Here is a 22,183-nt window from a genome sequence, read left to right as displayed (position 1 = left end):
GATGTTGTCTGTAGATGTTTCCAACATTCAAAGCAACACGTGTATCAGCACTCTTTAACCAGCACGTCTCTCGAATAATTATTTCTCTGAACTTCTACGAGGTGCACAAGTGCGTATCTGAAAGTATGATTCGTGAGAGAGAGCACACGCATGTCCTTAATATCTTATTTAAGGATATATGCTTTATCTCCACAAGGAAACCTATTTCACAAGGAAATTAAGAATTTAATTACAAACTCCATTTAAACATTAATATCATATCTTATTAAATCATAATAATAAATATCATATCTAGAATATATGCATAATTATCTCATTATCTAAGAAAAACAAAATCATATTAAATATCATACATAATCAACTCAACAAGGAAAGATAAGATTAGACAAATTATTTTAAATCTAATAGATTATATCAATAAAATTCAGTAAAATATATTTCATGTCTTAACAACATAAAAACTGTTAAAGACAATTAAAGTTTTGCAAAATATTTAAAAGAGTTTATTCACTCTTTTCAAATTATGATTCGATTCCAACAAACAATAACATCTTATTTTTATAATTTTCTGTCTGTTAAATATGTCGTGAACTTGTAATATTGATTGCACGTATATATTAAATAATGTGTATAACGTTGTGCAATGCCTTGATTTGGTTTTTAATTAAACACGTTTTAAAAATAAAATTAATTTAATTTATATCTAACAAGAAAATTAAGTAAAAAATTTCAATAAAACTGAGTATTTTTTCAAAAAGAAAATAAATCTAATAAAAAATGTATAAATAATATTTTCCCACAAAATACTGCTATATAGTATATATTTATATATGTTAATGTCCAATTTGACAACGATAAATTATTTTGATAGTTTTTTTCCTTCTAAAAAGACATTTGTTTCTGTTCCTAATAAAAAATATACTTTCCTAACTCTGTAACAAAAAAATGCTTGTTAGTTGTTTGTTACTTTAAAAACAAAAATTATTGTGTATAAAATATAATATATTATTATTTTCATGCGAGTTGACTTGTATTACCTAAATTTTGGTTATAGTAAATTTTATCAATTATATTATCTTATAATTGAATTTTTAAAATAGGAATTGAAAATTGAATGCAGACAAAAGTTGTACAATATTATAAACACAAATTTTTTTATAAGACTGTCTCACGAGTTATTTTTTGTGAGACGAAAATTTTACCCGATCAGACTCATAGAAAATTATTAATTTTTAATACAAAAAATATTACTTCATGACAAGATCAATCCGTGTCACGAAAATATATATACAGATGAACACAAATGGAGATTTCGTATGTTATGAAGGTAATTAATGATGGGGAGACATGGATCCATCTCCATGAATGAGAGAATCATTTTTCCTCATTCTTGTTGTTTTTGTCTCTTATATTAATGTTACAAAATAATTTTAATTTTCTTATGTATTTTTTTAACAATTGTGAATTTATATTAATGGTTATAATTATTAATTTGTCCTATCATCCTTCTTGTTTTGTTAAATAGATGTAGATATAATTTGTTATAAGCATCATCATTATTATTCAGTACATACATTCTAATAATTATTCTTCTCATATATACCAAAAATTTTAAAACTTATCAAGTATTTATTAAAATCATAAGCATAATCGAAAATTATTTTGTAAAAAATATATCAGATCATATGGAAAAAAAGTATTTGCTTACTCTCTAGCCAAGTACATCACAGTAGCGTTTTGGAAATTGAGTAAGTAAAATAAAGTTAAATCACAACTCAACTAAAAATCATTCACATAAATATGATTATCGAAAGATTTCTATAAAATTTATTAGCTCTTACTTTTATTTTACAGAAGGGAGAAAAGGCAAAATTCATCTGCAAGATTACATCGCTATCGCACCTAAAAGTAAAACTGTGAATCTATCTGTAGCTCTCGCCTTGTAACAGCCCCTCCGCACCCCGTCAATTGTACAACATGCATCGAGAAATGCCAGTCGTTGTGAACTATGAATCAATGCATCTTCCTAGCAAAGAATCCTCTAATTCCACACATGGATACGATGATAAAGACGATACCTGTAAACGGTTAATGCTCTACAGGTGCAGCCTGCACGAAAGGTTGCTGTCGGGGGGCCACTTCCGCAGCAGCAGCTTGTCTCCTTTGTCTTTCCCGTAGGTAAAGGACAGTTAACAGGCAAACAAAGAGGGTCAGAATCGTCGCGTTTCCTTCTTCCATTATCACATTTTCGATCCAAGCCTCCACTTTTGGGTGAACCTCGGGAAGGGAATCGATAATATCGACCTGAAAACCAGGTGGCTTCATTCAACACACGGCATAACTATACTTGTATAACATAACCAAGTGCACGCCCTCAGCCTAGTGAAAAGGGAAAGGAAAAGTTGAAAGGGCTAAGAAAAAGAACACGAAAATACTAACCAGGAAACTGTCGGCATAGTTTCTCCGTATCCACAAACTGGTGAGGGCTAGTGATACAGGTAACTTTGCAGCAGGATCAACTTCTAATGCTTGATCATAGTACCGCTTGGCAAGATGAAGATCAAATGGTAGTCCTTGCCCGTGCTCATGCATGTATCCCAGGTTGAACATGGCTTGTGCGTTGGATTGAGATTTAGCATGCATATAGGCCTCAGCTGCACGATCATAATCTCGCTCAGTGCCCTGTGACGAGTAAGAGAAGAGAAAAAAATATCAAGTAATGCCGGTAACAATTGTTATAGCCAGGTATGACAAGGGTTGGAGAAAACAAAAGAAAACAATTTTATCAAGAATAAAAGAGGTCAATTAAATCCACATACCCGGCCATAGTAATATGCATCTCCTATCAGCAAAGCAGCGTGTTCATTACCCTGCTCAGAAGCTTTCCACCACAAGGCATGTGCACGTTGATGCCTTTCAGCATCAGTGCATATTCCAGATTCCCCCATGCACACACTACGTTCCCCGTACTTGTCAAGAATCCAAGCAGCATTACTTTGTGCCACTTCATACCCTATCTCAGCCATCCTGGAATATAAGAGCAATGATTTGCCAATATCACCTTTCAGATATGATTCTAGTGCCCATCTAGCCAATGAACTCCATGGTCCACGTTCTGCAACCAGTTTATACAATGCCGTTGCCTAGCATAAGGTAAAAACATAATCACCAGAAGGACAAAACTAATTGTTCGTTCAAGCATTTAACTAGTTAAATGTAACCGAAGAGGGAAAAAGAACTTGTCAGAAAAGCCAAGATAGGAGCGAGAGAATACACAAGGGTATTGAACAAAAAGGGGCAATTTGAAAAATGAGGCAAGGCAGTCAGGGTGCTTACATTTAGTCCAAAGCTCTATGAGCATAGTACATAACAAAAAAAAAAGAACCAATTTCTCCAAAAATAAAAATAAAAAAATATCGAGGTAACAATGAATATAAGCAGGTATAATGAAATATAATATTTAAGCTGGCATTCTCACATACCATAGGAAGATTTTTCTTAAGCCCCAGACCTGTATGAAACATCTTTGCCAAATGGTAGAATGCTTTTGGTTGACCTGCATTAGCAGCCAATGCAAAGTGCTTTGTAGCTTGCTTTAAATCACGCTTCACGCCAAGTCCCTTGAGATACATTACCCCAAGGTTGTAAAAGCCACCGGCTTCTTCATTATCTGCAGCTTTCTCAAAGTATTCTTTTGCCTGCAACAGAAAAGCAAAGAGAAAATACTTGAAATTTCCTGCCATTTTGCATTAATAGGAATAGCCTCACAACTTATATGCAGGAGAAACGAGCTTTAAGAATGGAAGGAAAAAAATGCACAAAATAAAATAAAAGTGCACAAACAAATCTGGTTAAATTATTGCCATCAGATCAGACAAAAGAATAAGTGAATATGCATCAGAAAATGTGCATTTTACAAACCCAACGAAGTATAGCATCCTAAATTGTAGTCCTCGACACCAAGCAAAAATAGCAAATTGAAAACTAAGCATAATAAATCAAACTGAAAAAAAAAATTTATAGAAAGAGAACCCCGAGAGATAGAGAAGGAAAAAACGAGAGAGAGATAGAGAGAGACATACCTTGGTATAGTTCCTTTTCTCTACTCCATATCCCTTCACATACAAATATCCCATGCCATTGTAAGCTGAGTACAATTGCTGTCTGGAGGCAAGCGTAAGCCATTCCAGGGCTTTAGTATAGTTCCTTTCAACGCCTGCACCTCTTGCATATATTTCTCCAAGCAGTTCCATTGACCTAGGTTCCCCTCTCTCCACTGCCTTAGAAAACCACCACAACGCCTTAGAGTGATCACGCCTGATACCCCTCAGACCGAAGTAGTAAAATATTCCAATTCTGTACATGGCTGCAGCATTCCCTTTCTGTGCCTGGTACTCCAAAATCTGAAAATCTTCATCATCCTCTCCTCTGGACTTTCTGAGAGCTTCTTTATTTTCCTCTGCACCATTGTGAATTCTAATTGGTTCAACTACAGGTGAGTCCTTAGAAATGAGAAAACTATTCACTGCGACCTCTGCCAATTCAGCATACAGCGCAACTGCTTTATCATGCATCTACACCAAAGAAATTTGAATCCACATCATGACAGAGACATTGCTTAAGAGAAGAACAAAGTCTCCAAGGAATTATCCGTCTCTGTCAACTTTCCTTTTACGCTCCCTATTCTGTGACTAAAGTAAACAGACCTTTTTTCATTCCGTACATGTGTGTGGAGGTGTGCATGGAAACTTAAGTTGCGACAATACACAATAACTTGCCGCTTGCGATGTTCAAGAAATTTATAAAAATGCATATCATGCCTACTGAGTTTGAATCAGCTTAATGGCTAATTTTCATTGCTACCAGTCCTTTCAACAATTCTTTGCTATTCAATCCAATATTTACAGGCATATAGGAAGACACAATTTAATGAGAAAATTAAGCCTACAAGGGGAATCTTTGTCATCTCAAATACAATGGATTCTATTTCTTATTGCCGACACATGAATTAACTTACTGAAACGAGGTTATTGACAATGATCCTACAGATGTAAGACATAAGTACACAACCATTAGGATCAACCTAAACTACAGAAAACTTACTTCTTGGCGATAGTAAGTAAATGCTAAGGCCATCTTCGACTGCATATTCCCACCCTGTGCTGCAAAATGATGATGCAAAAACGCCTTAGCATCGCTTTTCTCCTTCCCCATTCCCATGCTATACAAAAACCCCAAGACCGACTGCCCTTGCGGTTGCCCAGCCGCAGCAGAGGCCTCTATATCCGCCACCGCCTCCTCCATGATCCTGAACTCCCCCGTGCTCGCCGCCTCCACCATCTTCCGCACCCCATCATAATAAATCACCTCATCCTTAGGGTTCTGGTTGCCTAAACTAGGATCGGACTCGAACAAAGGCGACCACGATCCAGGGTCAAGTACTGAGTCAGGCTTAGATTCCGACTCCGGAAAATCATCGAAATCCGTGACGTCATCGGAACCAGACGGGTAATTAGGCGCGGCGGCGGGATCGGAGAGGTCGTCCTGGGAGAGGACGAGAACGAATGGACGGGCGACGGCGGAGAAAGGTAGGATGGCAGCGGCGAGGAGGAGAATGGAGGTTAGGTGCTGGATTTTCCGGCAGCGCATATCCGCGGAGATCTCTGCGAAATGGGAAAATGTGAACGTAGTTTACCGGTCTAGAGTCTATTCGATGATAAGGAAGCACAGTAATATTTATAGTAAAATGCCACGCTAAGAAACATAGGTAATGCCAACCAATGAGAAACCGCCAACTCAACATTTTCCCATGCCCCGTGGCGCATATAAATCGATTAATTTAGGGCGATTTCTTTTCTTTTCTTTAATCCTAAAATTGTTTGGAAAATGCTAGAGAACTCGAGTCCAGCTCGTTCCCCTAGCTGAACGCCCGAAATTCTCGTTCGTAGCCGCCAGAGATATCAGCGGCTTGGTATATTTCAGCAATCGTCATGTCAATTGAGATTAAGCTCTCTCGATCCAACCGTATTTATCGGCCCGAGGTCAGTTTTTTCTCGCTGTATATTATACTGAACAATCTCGTCTTTCCTTTTTTGCATGATTTTGATCAGAATTGCTCATTTTTTACCTGAATAATTATTGAAAGGAGCCCCTGGAGGGCAAGGTGATCACCAAACTAAATTCCGGGATCTCCTATCAGTCGATTCGTGTCACCATTGATGGCGCTGTTAATTTACAGGTTTGCTTATTTTCGTTGAATCTTTTCTTGTTGGACATATTTGTAGATTGTGATTGTGGTGGTGTAACTGAATTAACAAGTATGTTCGAAACATTTCTGTAATTTATTCATCGATATTTGATTGATTTAGGTTCGCGGAGGATCGGCTGGAGTTATAGAATCCTTTTGTGGTGTCATTAAGCCAATCCGAATAATGTAAGTGTCACCTGTTTATGTGAGCAATTTTTTTCAAAGCTTTGATTCTTTAGTTTTATAAAGCTATTGTTGGCTGTCGTTTAGGTGCATTTGATTGTTTTCTTTAGTCATTTGGTAATCTAGTGAAGATCCATTGCGAAAAATGTAATCTTAATTCTACAGTGGTTGACCGAAGACATTCAAAATCATTTTGTTATTGTTCAGTTGCAGTAGTCTTGTTTTGTTTTGGTAGGTTAGTTTTATAATTGACTCTTAAGGTATGTTAATCAGTTATAATGGAGACCAGCATCTAATGTGATCAATCCGAAGTAAATGTTGCAGCTAGACTTTTAGTCCTGAATGTATTAATTCGCCACCAGAGGAAAAGAAACTTTAAACAGAAGCTGATGATCATGCTTTCATGCTTATGATTAATTTTATTGAATTTGTGACGCGAGGAACAGTAAGAAGGTTGTTGATATTGGATCATCAGGAAGGCTTGGATCAGGGACAACAGAGGTTCATTATCTCTAACAGTAAACAACACAATATATTTCGTTCTGGAATATCTTATGTGCTTATTTCTCATTACAGATTCAATTTTCTGTAATGCTGAAAGATCCGAAAGAAGAAAATCTGGAAAAGTTTTTTGAAACATACCATGGAGGCAATATTAGCATCCAGGTCCACTAATGATTCTTTGTATCTTTACTTCTTTTCAAGTGCATCTCCAGATTAAATTCTAGTATATCCTGTTATTTCAGGAGGAATATTCACATGCTTGAATGTTATAATTGCTATCACAGTATCTGATGACTGTGGATGTCGTTAGAGGATACTTGCACAAATCATTGACTGAAACAATGGAATTTATTCTTGAAAGTGAGAAAGGTACGTATACTTCTATCATGTAGATGCCTATTTTCTATGCTAGTTTGTATGTGATAGCGATGACCTTTTATTTCCGTGGCCACTCATCTCAGACAATCTTCTACAGCAACCGGTTTCTCCTGAAATGGTCATGTTTTACATTACACAGAACACTCAAAGGCATCAATTACTTCCTGAACTAAAATCAGGTTGCTCAAGTTATTTTCCATGTATTTTTAATTTAAGTTCAATTTACCAGCTAGATCATTTTATGAAATGTTGAGAAAGAGAATAGCTATGTTTTTCCTTGTTGACATGAACATATTTGTGATAACTACTATTTCTTCATGCTAATAGGCTCTCAGTCATATTAACTGCACTTCTTGATGTCAGTTCTTGTTTAGTTTATTTGTATTCTTCTTCTTGTTCTTCTTCTCCATCTTTATTATGGAGCCACTCATGGACGGCTCTTTCTTCCATCTGATGATATAATGCTCTAGTACAAATTGTTTACTACTCTCTTATTTCTGAGTACTCTTCTCTAAACTTATGTATGCATGTAGATTCAATTACACCGAGAGTTTCAGACTTCATAGAGAACAATTTAAAATTTTGTACATGAATCGTAATGGGTTTCATAACCAAGCTTAATATTAAAGAACTTCTTTATGGACAGGGGTGTGTCCCAATGGTTGACTTTCTTGAGAACCGACTGCTTTATAATTAATGGAGGAACCACGAGGATTATAAAGAAATCAAGTTTTTTTTAATGCTTTATGACCCTTTGCAAGTTATTGAACTGTGTGGGGACATTACCCTATTGTGAGAACTTAGCCCATGTTTAATAATAATAAAATAATAATAGTAATATATCCTAATCTCTTCTCTCCCCGACTGTAATTCTATTCAAAAAACCTCAACCAATTTCGAAGCTTTGTCCGTCGATTGTGGCCGCTCCGATTGCCCAAAAATTATATTAAATAAATATTTGGGAAGCCATTGAAGTCAGCGTTCCATCGATATCCTTTTTTGCTAGGAAAACTCACGACTCCCAGAAAACCCGTCGGAGACTGCCGCCTGCTTTGGCCGGAATTCATGGGACAACTCTTGTTTTAGGCTTCATAGAGCTCGATCTATTAGACTTGAGTTTTCAAGTTGTAAAAGGTAATTTCAGATTTTAGGGTTTCGAAAATTGGGTATTTCTGTTCATTCGAGCTTTTATTATTGATATGTGTTATATTGGTTGAGCATAATTTCGAAAATTCAGATTTATTTAATTGGGTTTTCGATCTTTAGTGTTTAATAATTAGATGTTTAGATGCTATAGAATTGTCGTATATTAATTTTAGAAATTTTAAAGCCTAAATTATGGATTTTTGGAATTTAAGGCTAAATTGGTGAATATTGGAAAAATAAATGGAAGTTGATGTAAAATGAACTTTTTCCACATGATCGGATTCTTCGGGAAAATCCTTAGGAAATTTCAGTGGTAAATTAAGTATTCAATTAATGTACGCATGAACTGTTTCATTATAACGTATATAATGACGTGGGATGACATTAACTATTTTGTAATGAGTTGTGGCGTGCTTTATATGCTTATGTGAATAATGTGATTGCAGTCACACATTTATTTTGAGTTGATATGCTCAGCGTGATAAATAATATCTATTTTTATTATTTGAAAATAATAAAATAAAAAATATGTTTATTTTTAAAGGAATATTTGAGATATTTGTCTACTAGTCATATTAATTATTAGTGCATAGTATTTCGAGCCTTGTTTCCTTTGATTGCTATCATTATTGATCTGTTGAGACATTGAGTCATCAATGGAGCGAGTGATAGGGTTAGATCGCTCCTAACATCTTATCGATGGAGCGAGTGATAAGATTAACACTCTTGATGACTGCATAAGGATTGATCGGGTCGCTACTAGACCCTCGATGCTACGTGCATGGATGAGCGGCGGCTTGATGTTGCGTTGCTGCATTCCTGGCACGAATGGCCACTGTTCCTATTGCTGATGCGATTCGTTTGGACTCCGTTTTGGTATCCGTTATTTTGTTGTTACCTACACGCATTGTATTGCATTTTACTTGATTTTATTTCATGTCAGTTATATTTGTCATGATTTTACTGGTTCGTCGTACTGGAGCCTCACCCCTATTTTCTTTTTATGTTGTGGTTGTTTTTGATGTCATAACAAGTTATTCAGGAGGCTTTGACGCGTCTGGTGGAACGTCAAGTAGCGGTGCCCTGTAGTTGGGTTGTTGATGAGAGTTCCCACTTCCCATATATATAATTATATATATGTATGTATTATATCATCGAGTCATACAATTGCCAGGGAATGCCCTGTGTAGCTGTACTGTTACTTTTACAATGTTTTGGATTGATAGTTGTGTGATCGAGCCTTGTCGGCTCTATACGTGTTAGTCCTGGCCAGTGCGGCTATAAGTTTCTGAATTGGTGTTATGACTTTATTTTGAGTATATAAATGTTGTTTGTGTTATTTGGAAATTTTTGGGATGTCCTACTTATAGGGAGGTTATGCCGGAATTTCTGTTGGCCCAAAAGGGAAATTTTTAATTGCTTTTGCTGTTTACATTCACGAATCCTAGTTGTTTGGTCATTAAACGCTAATCAGGAGCACGGGCCCTTACATTTGGTATCGGAGCGTAACTGGGATATGCTCGAATTAGAGTCTAGGGCACTTGAGTCTAGACACAAATAAAATGATTGCGTATTTGTTTGACTACTTGCTCTTATTTAAATTAATTGCTATGATCTATTTGAATTTGCCTGAGTTAGAAATACTAGTTGACTAGATTTTAAACTTAGCTTACTTTAATTATTTCGTGCTTATTAAATTATTTTGCCTAGGTATTAAATCCTTGTGTCTTATAGAATGACACCTGGAGTAATAGGCAAAAGGAGAAAGAAGTTGTACAACAGTCTGAAGCACATAATGTGAGAGGGACTTGATGATATTATCAAGGGTAAATGTGGTCGTCCTACAGGTCATGTCGCTAGAAATGTGGAAGAAGAGGAGAATCAAGAAGTGGAAGGAACGTTTGACTCAGAAAGTGAGATGGATGTAGTCGATAATTTCTCAATTCCAAGAATTACGTCCTTCCAAGTTCTTTGGCAACGAAAGTGGTGAAAGAACAACATGATGGTTGAAGAGTATAAACCATCTGTTCAATTTTCTCGAGTATTCCCAAATTGTCAGATTGATGTTGGTCATCTATCAACTAAAAGACCGAGCACAACTTTGGTGGGAAGCCACAGAGGAAGCACTCAAGGAATCTGGTGAAATAATTACTTGGGAAGTATTCCGTGCTAAGTTTGCACAGGAATATGCACCACCATCGTATTATTATGTCAAATAAGATGAGTTTAACCAGTTGGTGCAGGGCAATAAATCAGTTGTTGAATACGCTTCTCAGTTTTCTGCTCTTTTGCCATGTGTACCACACTTTGGGAAAAATGATCAGTACAAACTTTCACGTTTTCTGCATGGACTGCAAATAACTGTTCATATTCTGGTGATGATTGGATCGCCTAACACTCGTGTTCAGGCAGTGGAGAAGGGGAAGAACATAGAGATAAGTCTGCTTAGGGGAGAACCACAACCAGTTCCAATTTCTATTCCTCAGAGATCTGGAAGTAGCATGCCGATGCCAGTAGGTTTACCTCCTTACCAGCCTCTATATTCATACCAGCAACCCAAACAACAAAGATTCAAAGCAAAAGACAAGCAATTTAAGAAGAAATCCCAATCTAGCTCCTCCAGTTCAGGCAGTACTTGAGGGGAAGGTGCAGTTGGGTAATCCAATGTTGTGTACTGTGACCGATGTGGTGGAAGACATTTCATTGCACAGTGTATAGGAGTTTAGGAGTCTTGTTATATCTATGGTCAGGTTGAGCTTTATGCCAAAGTATGTCCCAATGCAGATAAACAACAATTTCAGCCACAATAGTTTGGTCAGATTCTCCGATGACCAGCTTTCAGGTCATATGCTCCCACACAATCATTTCAGCAGTCTAGTTATCCAGCACCCAAAGGTCCTCTTCAGCAGCAATTTCCAGGGGCACAAGAAACTCGAGTCATACATTGACTCACGATCAGGCCTTCACAGTAGCCCGGTTCAACAGCCGATAATCGATGCACATTCTCATCGTTCCGTCTTTTTTTTACAAACAATACTGGAGCTCTCTAAGACGACATGCTGGGTCTAATATAGCCTTTTTCCAGTAAATCCTGAAGATGTTTTTTGAGTTCTTTCAACTCTGCTAGGGTTAAACGGTATGGTGCTCTAGAAATAGGATTTGTCCCTGGAATCAATTTGATGCTAAGATCTATTTCCCTTTGAGGCGGCAAACCTGGAATTTCATCAGGAAATACATCAGGAAAATCCTTGACAACAGGAATATCATAAACTTTCCATCGTTCTTCTTGTGCTACGTCGAGAGCATAAATCCTTCATTACCTATTGACAACAATCTGAACATTTCCATCGCTGATACTAACGTATGAAAAATTTTGAATCATAATCGTAAAAATTTCATTTGCTGCCATAATACGGTCTAAATCTGACCACTCCATGGAAAAATCCCAGTAACTCAATAATTCGTCAATATGCCGATGATACAATCGAAATCAGACATAGCTAACTTGATTAGATTAGTTATCATAATATTATCCTCAAATCTAATTACACAATTTAGGACTATCTCACGAGACATTAAGTATACACCCGTAGGAGTAGCCACAGACACAGTATTCAACAACGAAATAGTAGCAATCGCATTCTCATCAACAAATGCAGCAGATAAAAATGAATGAGATGCTCCATTGTCTATCAATATACGTTCAAGATAATAAAAAACATAGCAAATACCTGCAATCACTGCTCCTGGTGCATCCTGAGCCGAATCCTGAGTCAAAGCATGGACTCGAGTCTGTTGTGGCCTTGGAAATTGCTGCTGAAGAGAACCTCTGGTTGGTGGATAACTAGACTGCTGAAATGATTGTGTAGGAGCATATGACCTGAAAGCTGGTCATCAGGGAATCTGACCAAACTGTTGTGGCTGAAATTGTTGTTTCTTTGCATTGGGACATACTTTGGCATAGTGCTCAACCTGACCACAGACATAACAAGAACCCTGAACTCCTATACACTGTGCATTGAAATGTCTTTCATCACATCGGTCACAGTACACAACATTGGATGTCCCAACTGTACCTCCCCCTCTTGTACTGCTTGAACTGGAGGAGATAGATTGGGATTTCTTCTTAAATTGCTTGTCTTTTGCTTTGAATCTTTGTTGTTTCGATTGTTGGTATGACTATAGAGGCTAGTAAGGAGCTAAACCTACTGGCATCGGCATGCTACTTCCAGATCCCTGAGAAATAGAAGTTGGAACTGACTGTGGTTCTTCCCTAAGCAGACTTGCCTCTATCTTCTTCCCCTTCTCCACTGGCTGAACATAAGTGTTGGGCCATCCAATCATCACCAGAGTATAAATAGTTCTCTAAAAACGTGAAAGTTTGGACTGATCATTTTTCGCAACGTGTGGTACATATGGCAAAAAAACAGAAAACTGATAAGCATATGCAACAACTGATTTATTGCCCTGCACCAACTGGTTAAACTCATCTTCTTTGAGAGAATAATACGATGGTGGTGCATATTCTTGTGCAAACTTAGCACGAGATACTTTCCAAGTAATTATTTCACCAGATTCCTTGAGTGCTTACTCTGTGGCTTCCCACCAGAGTTGTGCTCGGTCTTTTAGTTGATAGATGACCAACTTCAGTCTGACAGTTTGGGAATACTCGAGCAAATTGAACATATGGTTTATACTCTTCAACAATCCTACTGTTCTTTCACCACTTTCATTGCCAAATAATTTGGGAGGACGTAATTCTTGGAATTGAGAAATTATTAACTGAATCTCTCCCATTTTCTGAGTCAAATGTCCCACTTCTTGATTCACCTCTTCTTTCACATTTCTAGCGACATGGTCTGCAGGACGACCATGTTTACCCCTGATAATATAATCAAGTTCTCTCACATTCTATGCTTCAGACTCTTGTACAACTTCCTTCCCCTTTTTGCCTCTTCTTTCAGGTGTCATTCTATAAGACACAAGAGTATTAATACCCAGACAAAATAATTTAATATGCACGAAATAATTAAAGGAAAGCTAAAACTTAGTTTTTTAAAAAACTTAATCAAATGGACGGGGCTTTAGGGAAACATGGGCTGGATTCTCATACCTATTCCATATTACAATTTGCTTATGGAACTCTTCTAATTTGCTCGTTATTTTGATACTATAACTTATTATTTGAGCTCCAGGCCACAGAAACGGCTTGTTCTACACGCGTATCTGCTAGATTCCAATCGACCACATGATATTTGTGCTTTTCATTTTAAATAATTTGGGGAAGGTTCACTAATAGATATTATTATCAATACATAGGTGGTTTCCGGGTGACCGGAAAAATATGTACTCAATGCTCGCTCATGGATCCTGTCGGTGGTGAGTTAACTATTGAGGCGTCTGCTCTTCCTATTCAATCAATTGATATCCACTTGCTTAGAGTGGAGTCAATTTTGATTGGCGAAAAGATAGCAACAGAGTCCTCTTTGATTCAAACAACTCAGGCATATATCATTCACTTGACTAAGTTTGGTTTTATTTTGTATTCATTATTATATGTCTGTAAAGGTTCTCTGTGTTGTTAGATATCAGATGGAGATGTTTGCCGTCAAATGTCTTTGCCAATTTATATTATTCTGCCCCGCCTTGTGACTTGTCCAACCATTTTTGCCGGGTGGGTGTTTGACTGCTGATCTCTTTTCGTATTTTGTTTTTTTAATTTCGTATTTTGTTTTTTAATCAACACATGTAAGAAAGCTAATTCATTTTGTAGATTGTATTTAGTTTTGGTAATGAATATCAACTCCCATGGTGATGGTTTGTTCAAGGTCCTCAGTATTGGACTATTGGTTCAACAGTGGATAAGGTCTTGCTAAATGATATGTTTGTGGAATCTCATTGTTTGACAACTAGTTTAAATGATGAAATCTCATGCCATCCTTATTGATTTCGGACAAAGAAAATCGCGCAAAACAAAAGGATGAAGCGATTAAAATTTATAAGTGGAGTTGGACCAACCAATCTTAACTAGATCCAAATTGCCACACAGCCTTTGCTTGTAACATGTGGCTTTCCATTTCTCCACACTCTAGATATTTTTTAAGTTCTTACTCTTTATATCTGTCATTAATTATGTTCCTTTAGATGATCATCAAAATTATGCTTTGCAACTGTTTATAGACGAATCTTTTGATCCTTTCAGGTTAGTATCTTGTAGACTGGTGCCATCCGCACCTCCCATTTTTGGGAATCGTGGATGCAATTTTATTAATTGTAATCATTTTATAAATTATGTTTCACTATTTAGAGATGCTAGGCTCTTTCATGATCCGGAGAGCAGAGAAGGGATTGCCTTTTGCTTTTTATGTATTCTATGGGAATCGTTTGTTGTTTTCTATTTCTTTATTAAGTTATTGGTTTAAACTTAAGGCGTATAGATGTGAAATGATGAGCTGGCCGAGTCTGTGCTTTGTTGGTATCGGGTGTTTGATCTAATCTTGTTTTAGCTTGTTTGCATTTGGTGTCACCTACTATGCGATGGCTGCTGCATATGTGAATACTTTGCTTGACACTAGTCTAAAATCTTCTTAGCAGTCCATTTTCAGTCGAGTTCAAGGTTACCATAGCCATTACCTTTGTGTCAGATCTATCCAAGAAGGGCTCAAAGTCTGACCCAAAAAATCCTATGCCATGGGTATGCATCCATTCTGTTACTTATATATGAGAATGCAGTTGCCACTTTGTTGCAATCTTAATCCGCTCTCGCATTTTTCTAATATATAGACAGCAATGGAAAATGTTCCTTTAGAACTGATGCGCACAAAGTGACATGATTGCAGAAGGTAACTTTGTCGCCTCTTTTTTTTCTTTTTTACATACAAAATTCTATGCCAAGTGAAATGGATTGAAAACCAATTCACAGATTACCTGGTGTCTGGTGATATAGTTACTTTTCATTTTGATATCAGGTTTCCTGCTGTAATATTTCAACAACTTTTGATTTCATGCATTGGTTAGCTGTATTTACCAAGATGCAACGAATACCCAGCAAGTACGTGCAAGACTGACTTCTTCACGAATTGTAATATTTTTTGCAGTCAGCCTTGTGATGCGCCTATTCGATTGGTATTGGCTTAAAATGTTACATCGGATGTTTGTATCATTATATGTTGTTTCTAAAAAAATTATTATTTTTTCAACAAAGCCACTGACGTTGTGGGGATCGCCAGGCCGCTCTTCCGTTTGTTCAAGAACATCCCAAAATAAGAAGGAAAATGAAGCAAAAAAATGCATTATTCGTCAAGAACCTTTCGATTCCCTCACTCTAAGATGGGTATACCAATTGCGTCAAGCTCAGCCATAAACACTGAAACCAAATAGTTTGTTAATTGTTATTATAATCCACACACTGTGATAACCCACGAAGATTAGCTAGAAACTCTGCCTGAATGTCGTCTCATCTCTCAAAAAACTTCCTTCAAATGCCTTTACACTACCATCATGGTTATGCAGGAGACGATTCAGGATTACCATTACTGGTACCCATCTGATACAAGCCAAAACCATCCATTTCATAATGGAACATGAATATTTGGATTTAAAGATTGTCAAAGATACGATTTTAAATGTAGATAAGCAATTGAAATCCTCGATACACCCTTTATTTCTCGGTTGAAGACACCACGCTATGCCCGCCGCCAATATTCTCAACTGCCAACCACTGTCAATAATTGGGCAAACAAAGAGAACTAATAGCAAGGACATCAATTTGAGTAGGTGTCTTGTGAGACGATCTCACGGATTTTTATTTGTGAGGTGGGTCAACACTATCGATATTCACAATAAAAAGTATAATACTCTTAGCATAAAAAGTAATAGTTTTTCATGGATGACCCAAATAAGAGATCCGTCTCACAAAATACGACTCGTGAGACCGTCTCACACAAGTTTTTGCCCGTCAACTTAGGGCATCCGAATTCGTTCTCATTATAACATCATCACTTCATCAAAAATCGTGGAGTCTACATGTTAGATATACATTATATTAACATCTCTATTTTCTCGCATTCATTTTAACGTTAACACTAATTAACACTCATTACTTGTAAATCTCGATGTCCATTCATTCATTTTATTCTTATTTTATATTAAATAAATTCAATTTCAAATTATTTGCACAATTTAAATTATTATTATTTTATATAAATAATAATAATAATAATAATGATAATGATATATATATAGTACATAAAATTATTTTATCTTATTTTATGGGTGTCATTTATATAAAATTTAAATTTTATTATAAAGTTGAAATGAAAGAGTACTACATATAAAAATAAATCACACTTGCATAAAATTTTAATAAACAACATATAAATTAAAACGTTTTAAATATATAAAATACCAATTTATCATTGTTGTTGTAACGTGACCGCTAACATAGCTGATTGTTTAAAATTTCTAAAATTATTTTTAATCTATTTTAAAATATGGATTTTTTTAAAATGATAATTTTAAATTTTAAAACATACATTAAAGGAGAAATCATCACATATTTTGGGCCAACCATTATTAACAATTCTCACGCCCTCTCAGGCACGTTCTTGCACGTGCATGAAATAATATGTCTAGAGCGTGCAGACACGCGCTAGAATGAGATTATGAATGTTTTTTGGTTTCCAGAATTAAACTCGTTCATTTAAATGAACAAAAATTGGGTAAATGCTAACGTATGAGTGTTTGAACCAGCATCTATATTGGTTTGAACCCCACTTAAACATCTTATTTTGAACATGAATGTAGATGCTCTTAGTGATCAAAGCAACTTATCTTGACTTTTAAAGGAAGCATTAAGATTGCCCAACAATACCAAAAATTTGCCTCCAGTTCTAATTGAAGGTAAATCCGCAGCAAGCAGTGGAAAATACATAATGAAATAAATATGCTTACAGATAATGCAGCAGACAAATAATTCAAGAATTTTGGGCTTAAATAAAATAAACCACCTTCCGTGGATATACAATCAAGAACATCAGACAATACAATAAGATATTAACAATCTATATACCTATAAAAGTATCGATAAAGGAAGATTGTTTTTCAATTGTATATTGACAAAATTATCCTTCTATATCAATGTCTAAAAATGAAGATGAGATCTAAAAATAAGGAGGAATTATTAGTATTATTTTTATTATTTAATAATCATTAGGCTATATAAAAGTGTAAATAACTGGGCAAATTTTTTTATTTGCGATTTATCAACTTGACCCTTTATTCTACATTATTCTATATAAAACTGCTTATATGTAAAGATAAAAATAATAGGACATAAATTCTCCTAAATAATTTATCAAACTCTTTACTTTAAATTCTTAGTTAAAAAATCATAAAATATGTTAGTATTAAATTTCATATTATTAGATTATTATATAATTATCATATTATTCTACTATTGCATATATAATTATTATCTTTCTTATATCTTCTCGTGATACTACAATTTATTACTTAATTAATTAGAAACTGCGCTAAAAATATAATTACAAAATTGCTTTAAAATCATAAAATAACATGTAGAGAGAAAATTAAAAGGATAAAATATTTAAAGGTAGTATAGAGTTGTATTATTTAATAAATTAATATATGAGTTATATGTTATTCTTGAAGTGATACAAATTACTATAACCAATGTATATTGTAGTGATAATTCTTTAGCATTGTTAGATTATTAATTATATATTATATAAAATAATTAGACTACTAATTAATTATATATTAAGTGGAATAAATATAAAATTTTGATATTTCATTTTTACTCTTACAACAATTAGAAATTTATATAGATATATCCGTACTGAATTTTTGGATTTGTATTGATAAAGAGGTCATTTTTATCTTTTGACAATTGGGAAAACATGGCCAATGATCCACATTTTTGTAGGGACATAGATATAGAAAAAAATGTCTATTAATTAATAATTAATACTAATTAACCACATTTTATGGTTATGATTATGTCTTTTTTTGACTTTCTTTCCTTGTCTTTATTTCATTAACATATTCAATTATGTCATTTTTCATTCTATTTTAATTTTTATAAAAAAAATTATTTCATTATATATATTCAATTATAGATGATAGAAAAGTTTTCCAATTGTAAGCAAGTGTGATAAATAAATTTGAGTTATATTCGTATTTTAGTTTGTATGTAGCAAATAAGTCATTTTTAAAAAAAATTTATTTAATATTAGTATCAAATATTTTTCACATTTTAATAATTTTCTTGGACATTCATTTAAATGTTAAATTAAACCAATTACGTTATTTATTGAGTTATTTTACTATTATTTGAATAGATTCAACGAATTATTAAAAAATTAAAGTAATTAGATTAAAAAAAAACTTCAAAGAATTATATATATGAAGAACCCGTGATAAAGTATCTCAATGCTTTGACCGGAGAGTCGTAAAAATGAATTCAAAATAAATATATTGGCAAATGAAAAATACATTAAAATCAATATTATTACTTTTAATTTAAATAAAATGAATTGAATTGAAAATAAAATAATATTTAATCAAAATTTTTAACCCAAAACTTGAATTCAACTCAATTAAACAAGAACTAAGATTCTCTCTTTATGTTTCAAACTATCTTCTTCTCTGTCTCAACACAAATCATGTTATATACAATTCCTAGAAAACTTCTACATGAGAGTTACACAAGCCTACCTCAAGTTCCAAATTGCATTTCGATTCCACTCACCACCAGCTAAAACAAATTTTCATCTTTATGCAACACTCGTACAAAATTCTATAAATTTGTATTGCCTTAATATTTATTTTAGCCAACACTATGAAACATCTAAAACATTAGATTAGTCTACTGATGGAGATAACAACATTTCAATGTATAAATTTAAACATATATTTTTTTCGTCAGCGGGAGGAATTATGACGCTGAAAGTACGGGGCTTCTAGGTGTTGAATGAATTTAATTAACGTTGACTTTTTCTCACTCAGGTAAATTTGAAGAAGACAATGCAAATTCTCAAATTCAATTTGAGGATGATTAAAAAATTGATACTTTTATAAAGAAAAAAAAAATCCAAAGGACTCCTACGTCCAATTCATGAAGCCAATAAAACAAAAAAAAAAAAAAAATTAGATGATGATGCCAAAGGAAATACCTAAATCCTGATTGGTACGATGACAAGATTTTTTCTTTTACAAGAGAAAGAGACAAGTAAAAACTAAAAATGATACAAAAAATATGTCATATGTGAAGATCAAGCAAGAAAAACTTTGAATCCATCATAACTTATTGCACTGTGCTTTTTCATTTTTTTTATTTTTGTCCTAAATTAATTTCTTATATTAATAAATATTTGTTTTTACATTTTTGAAACATTTATTATTTTCATTAACTGATTGTATATCAACATCATAATGTTTTATAAATAGTTTTAAATTATATGATTTAAGTTAAAGTCTACACAAAAAAAAAACTTTAGCAATAATCATAGGGATATCACGTGCAACGCACGTGCTACTTGCTAGTTAACAAAATACTCCAACTTCACAATATTGATAACCCACAACAAAACACAAAAATAATAAAATAGAAAAATGTTTTCCCACAATAAACAACATATCACCTGTTAGGCCATCTCCAAACATAAAATCTATTTTGGTGCAAGTTTTACACTAAAATAGTATTATTTCTGTACCAAATACAATGTTCATCTCCAACCCATTTATTTCAAATCTTACGCTTAAAAGAATATTCTCGAAATATTTTTTTATTTTACATATATTAACTCTTATATTTTATGTAATATATTTTTAAAAATTAAACAATATAATTATGAGTAATGTTTATATTATATAACCAATATTATATTATTAATAAATGTAAATAATAATATTTAAGTTATAATTTAAATATTATTAAATTATATATAATATGAATTAATATACGAAAATTATTAAAAGTGAAAAATATGAATAAAAATTCAAACATAATATGAATACAACTTCCAATATAATATGAATAAAACTTCAAATATTTGAACGACTATATCTATACCACAAATGATCAATTAAAACATTGTGCGAAGTGAGCATTTTTGTCTTCTATCTTTTAAATCGCCTGAGAAATTTTGAAATTTGATATACTCATCAACAACCATTTCTACGTCCAGAGTTGGTACTTCTCTCGCATCTTGAATGGGTGAACCAGGGTCACGTTTATCTTCGATAATCATATTGTGCATTTTGACACATGATTTCATTATGTCATGTAAATGATGTTTCTTCCAACCATGCGCTGGAGATGCCACGATTTCAAATCGTTATTGAAGAGAGCCAACTGCCCACTCCACGTCTTCTCTACAGTATTCTTGTTTCATTGCACAATATTTTTTTCTCAAACCGTGTGGATCACGAATATTTTTTACAATAGTTGACCATTTCAAATAAATATCATCAGTTAAGCAATATCCCATATCATATTCGTTTTCTCCAATTGTATAATGAGAAAAATGAGCAATACCTTGTGTAAGGTGGGAAAATAGATCGGGCGTCTCCAAAACATTTATATCATTTTTGGATCCAGACATACCAAGATATGCAAGTCATATATAAAGATCGTAATCAGCTGCTGTTTCTAAAATGATTGTTGGAGAACCACTACGACCTGCATATTAACACGCCCAATCCATGAGGCAATTTTTCCACTTCCAATGCATACAGTCGAGACTTCCCAACATCCCTGGGATTCCTTATTGTTCACCAATATAGATTAATTTGGTAACATCATCGGACTTAGGTGATCTTAAGTATCATTATGAAAAATCTTCCACTATTGCCCTACAAAACCGTTGCATACACTCAATTACAATAGATTCTCTAATTTTGATATATTCATCCTCAGGTAAAGCATATACTAAAATTTGCATATGCTAGAATTTGCAACGCAACTAATGTTTTTTGAATAGTCGATAGACCATGTCGCCCCACACCATCATTTTGTTGTGTGAAATAAGCATTGTGGTTCTTTATCGCATCAATGATATGAAGGAACCAATTTTGAGACATTCGGAATCGTCTTCGAAACATTGTTCATTATATATTGGATTCTCAGCAAAGTAATCATTGAATAAATTACGATCGGTGATTTCTCGATCACGATGGATGACAATGTGACTTGGAATTGAACCTCTATGTATGGCTCCTTGCTCTTGTTGGATGATATACGAAACAACCAACCCTTGCTCTTGGGCTATAACTTTTAAAATTGTTTTCTTTTGTTTTCAAAATACTCAACAACATTCATCCAATCGTTATGTGTTTCATAAAGAAAATGAGTTAGAGGATGATACATGAGATTGGAAATGAAAATTCATTTTCAAGATAGTGATAATGTAAAATATGCGGTGTGGGAAAATAGGATAATTCAATCATATTATATAATGATTTTTAAGAACATGACCGTCCAATGGTTTATATTCATATCTACATCAGGACCGTTGGATTAGATTTTCTATCTTGATCATAGATTATATTCCTAGAATCGTTGGATTAGATTTCTTATCTAGATCATTACCGTTGGATTATATTACTATCTAATCTTCATTGTTGGATTAGATTTCATTTCTATCTACAAAAGCACCGTTAGATCAGATTACATGTAATCTTGACCGTTCGATGAGATTATTG

The 22,183-nt window shown here is 34.1% G+C and overlaps 2 protein-coding genes across 5 annotated transcripts; one reads left to right on the top strand and one right to left on the bottom strand.

The window, feature by feature from the left end:
- Window positions 1-1,775: 1,775 nt before the first annotated feature.
- Window positions 1,776-5,705, bottom strand: LOC142528980 (ERAD-associated E3 ubiquitin-protein ligase component HRD3A-like). Its single transcript, XM_075634307.1, has 6 exons — window positions 5,104-5,705; window positions 4,083-4,574; window positions 3,483-3,698; window positions 2,820-3,143; window positions 2,440-2,682; window positions 1,776-2,304 (listed from the first exon to the last, which is right to left on the bottom strand). Exons 1-6 carry the CDS (start codon window positions 5,647-5,649, stop codon window positions 2,089-2,091), a joined length of 2,037 nt encoding a protein of 678 aa, XP_075490422.1. The 5' UTR covers window positions 5,650-5,705; the 3' UTR covers window positions 1,776-2,088.
- A 172-nt stretch (window positions 5,706-5,877) lies between these two features.
- LOC142528747 (uncharacterized) lies at window positions 5,878-15,661 on the top strand. 4 transcript variants are annotated; one of them, XR_012815728.1, is made up of 12 exons: window positions 5,878-6,041; window positions 6,146-6,238; window positions 6,369-6,433; window positions 6,877-6,931; window positions 7,007-7,096; window positions 7,219-7,303; window positions 7,396-7,491; window positions 13,778-13,962; window positions 14,051-14,132; window positions 15,053-15,152; window positions 15,242-15,300; window positions 15,427-15,661. XR_012815728.1 is itself a non-coding variant. In XM_075633888.1 (12 exons), exons 1-11 carry the CDS (start codon window positions 5,991-5,993, stop codon window positions 15,284-15,286), a joined length of 954 nt encoding a protein of 317 aa, XP_075490003.1. In that variant the 5' UTR covers window positions 5,878-5,990; the 3' UTR covers window positions 15,287-15,300; window positions 15,427-15,661. The 4 variants fall into 4 exon arrangements, 3 of the variants coding, with proteins under 3 accessions (XP_075490003.1, XP_075490002.1, XP_075490004.1); XM_075633888.1 differs by having other exon boundaries at window positions 14,044-14,132; XM_075633887.1 differs by having other exon boundaries at window positions 14,044-14,132; window positions 15,050-15,152.
- The last annotated feature ends 6,522 nt before the right edge of the window (window positions 15,662-22,183 follow it).

This window comes from Primulina tabacum, chromosome 16 (assembly GCF_025594145.1).
Source record: "Primulina tabacum isolate GXHZ01 chromosome 16, ASM2559414v2, whole genome shotgun sequence".
NCBI lineage: Eukaryota > Viridiplantae > Streptophyta > Magnoliopsida > Lamiales > Gesneriaceae > Primulina > Primulina tabacum.
This window is presented reverse-complemented; position numbering and strand designations above follow the sequence as displayed.

Excerpts from the sequence above, each read along its gene's own strand:
- LOC142528747 (XM_075633887.1), top strand. The coding sequence starts at position 5,991 with ATGTCAATTGAGATTAAGCTCTCTCGATCCAACCGTATTTATCGGCCC. Across the intron at positions 7,304-7,395 it reads TATTCTTGAAAGTGAGAAAG|ACAATCTTCTACAGCAACCG; the intron begins GTACGTATACTT and ends CACTCATCTCAG. Across the intron at positions 7,492-13,777 it reads ACTTCCTGAACTAAAATCAG|GTGGTTTCCGGGTGACCGGA; the intron begins GTTGCTCAAGTT and ends ATCAATACATAG.
- LOC142528980 (XM_075634307.1), bottom strand. The coding sequence starts at position 5,649 with ATGCGCTGCCGGAAAATCCAGCACCTAACCTCCATTCTCCTCCTCGCC. Across the intron at positions 4,575-5,103 it reads TTACTTACTATCGCCAAGAA|ATGCATGATAAAGCAGTTGC; the intron begins GTAAGTTTTCTG and ends TCTTTGGTGTAG. Across the intron at positions 3,144-3,482 it reads TTAAGAAAAATCTTCCTATG|GCAACGGCATTGTATAAACT; the intron begins GTATGTGAGAAT and ends ACCTTATGCTAG.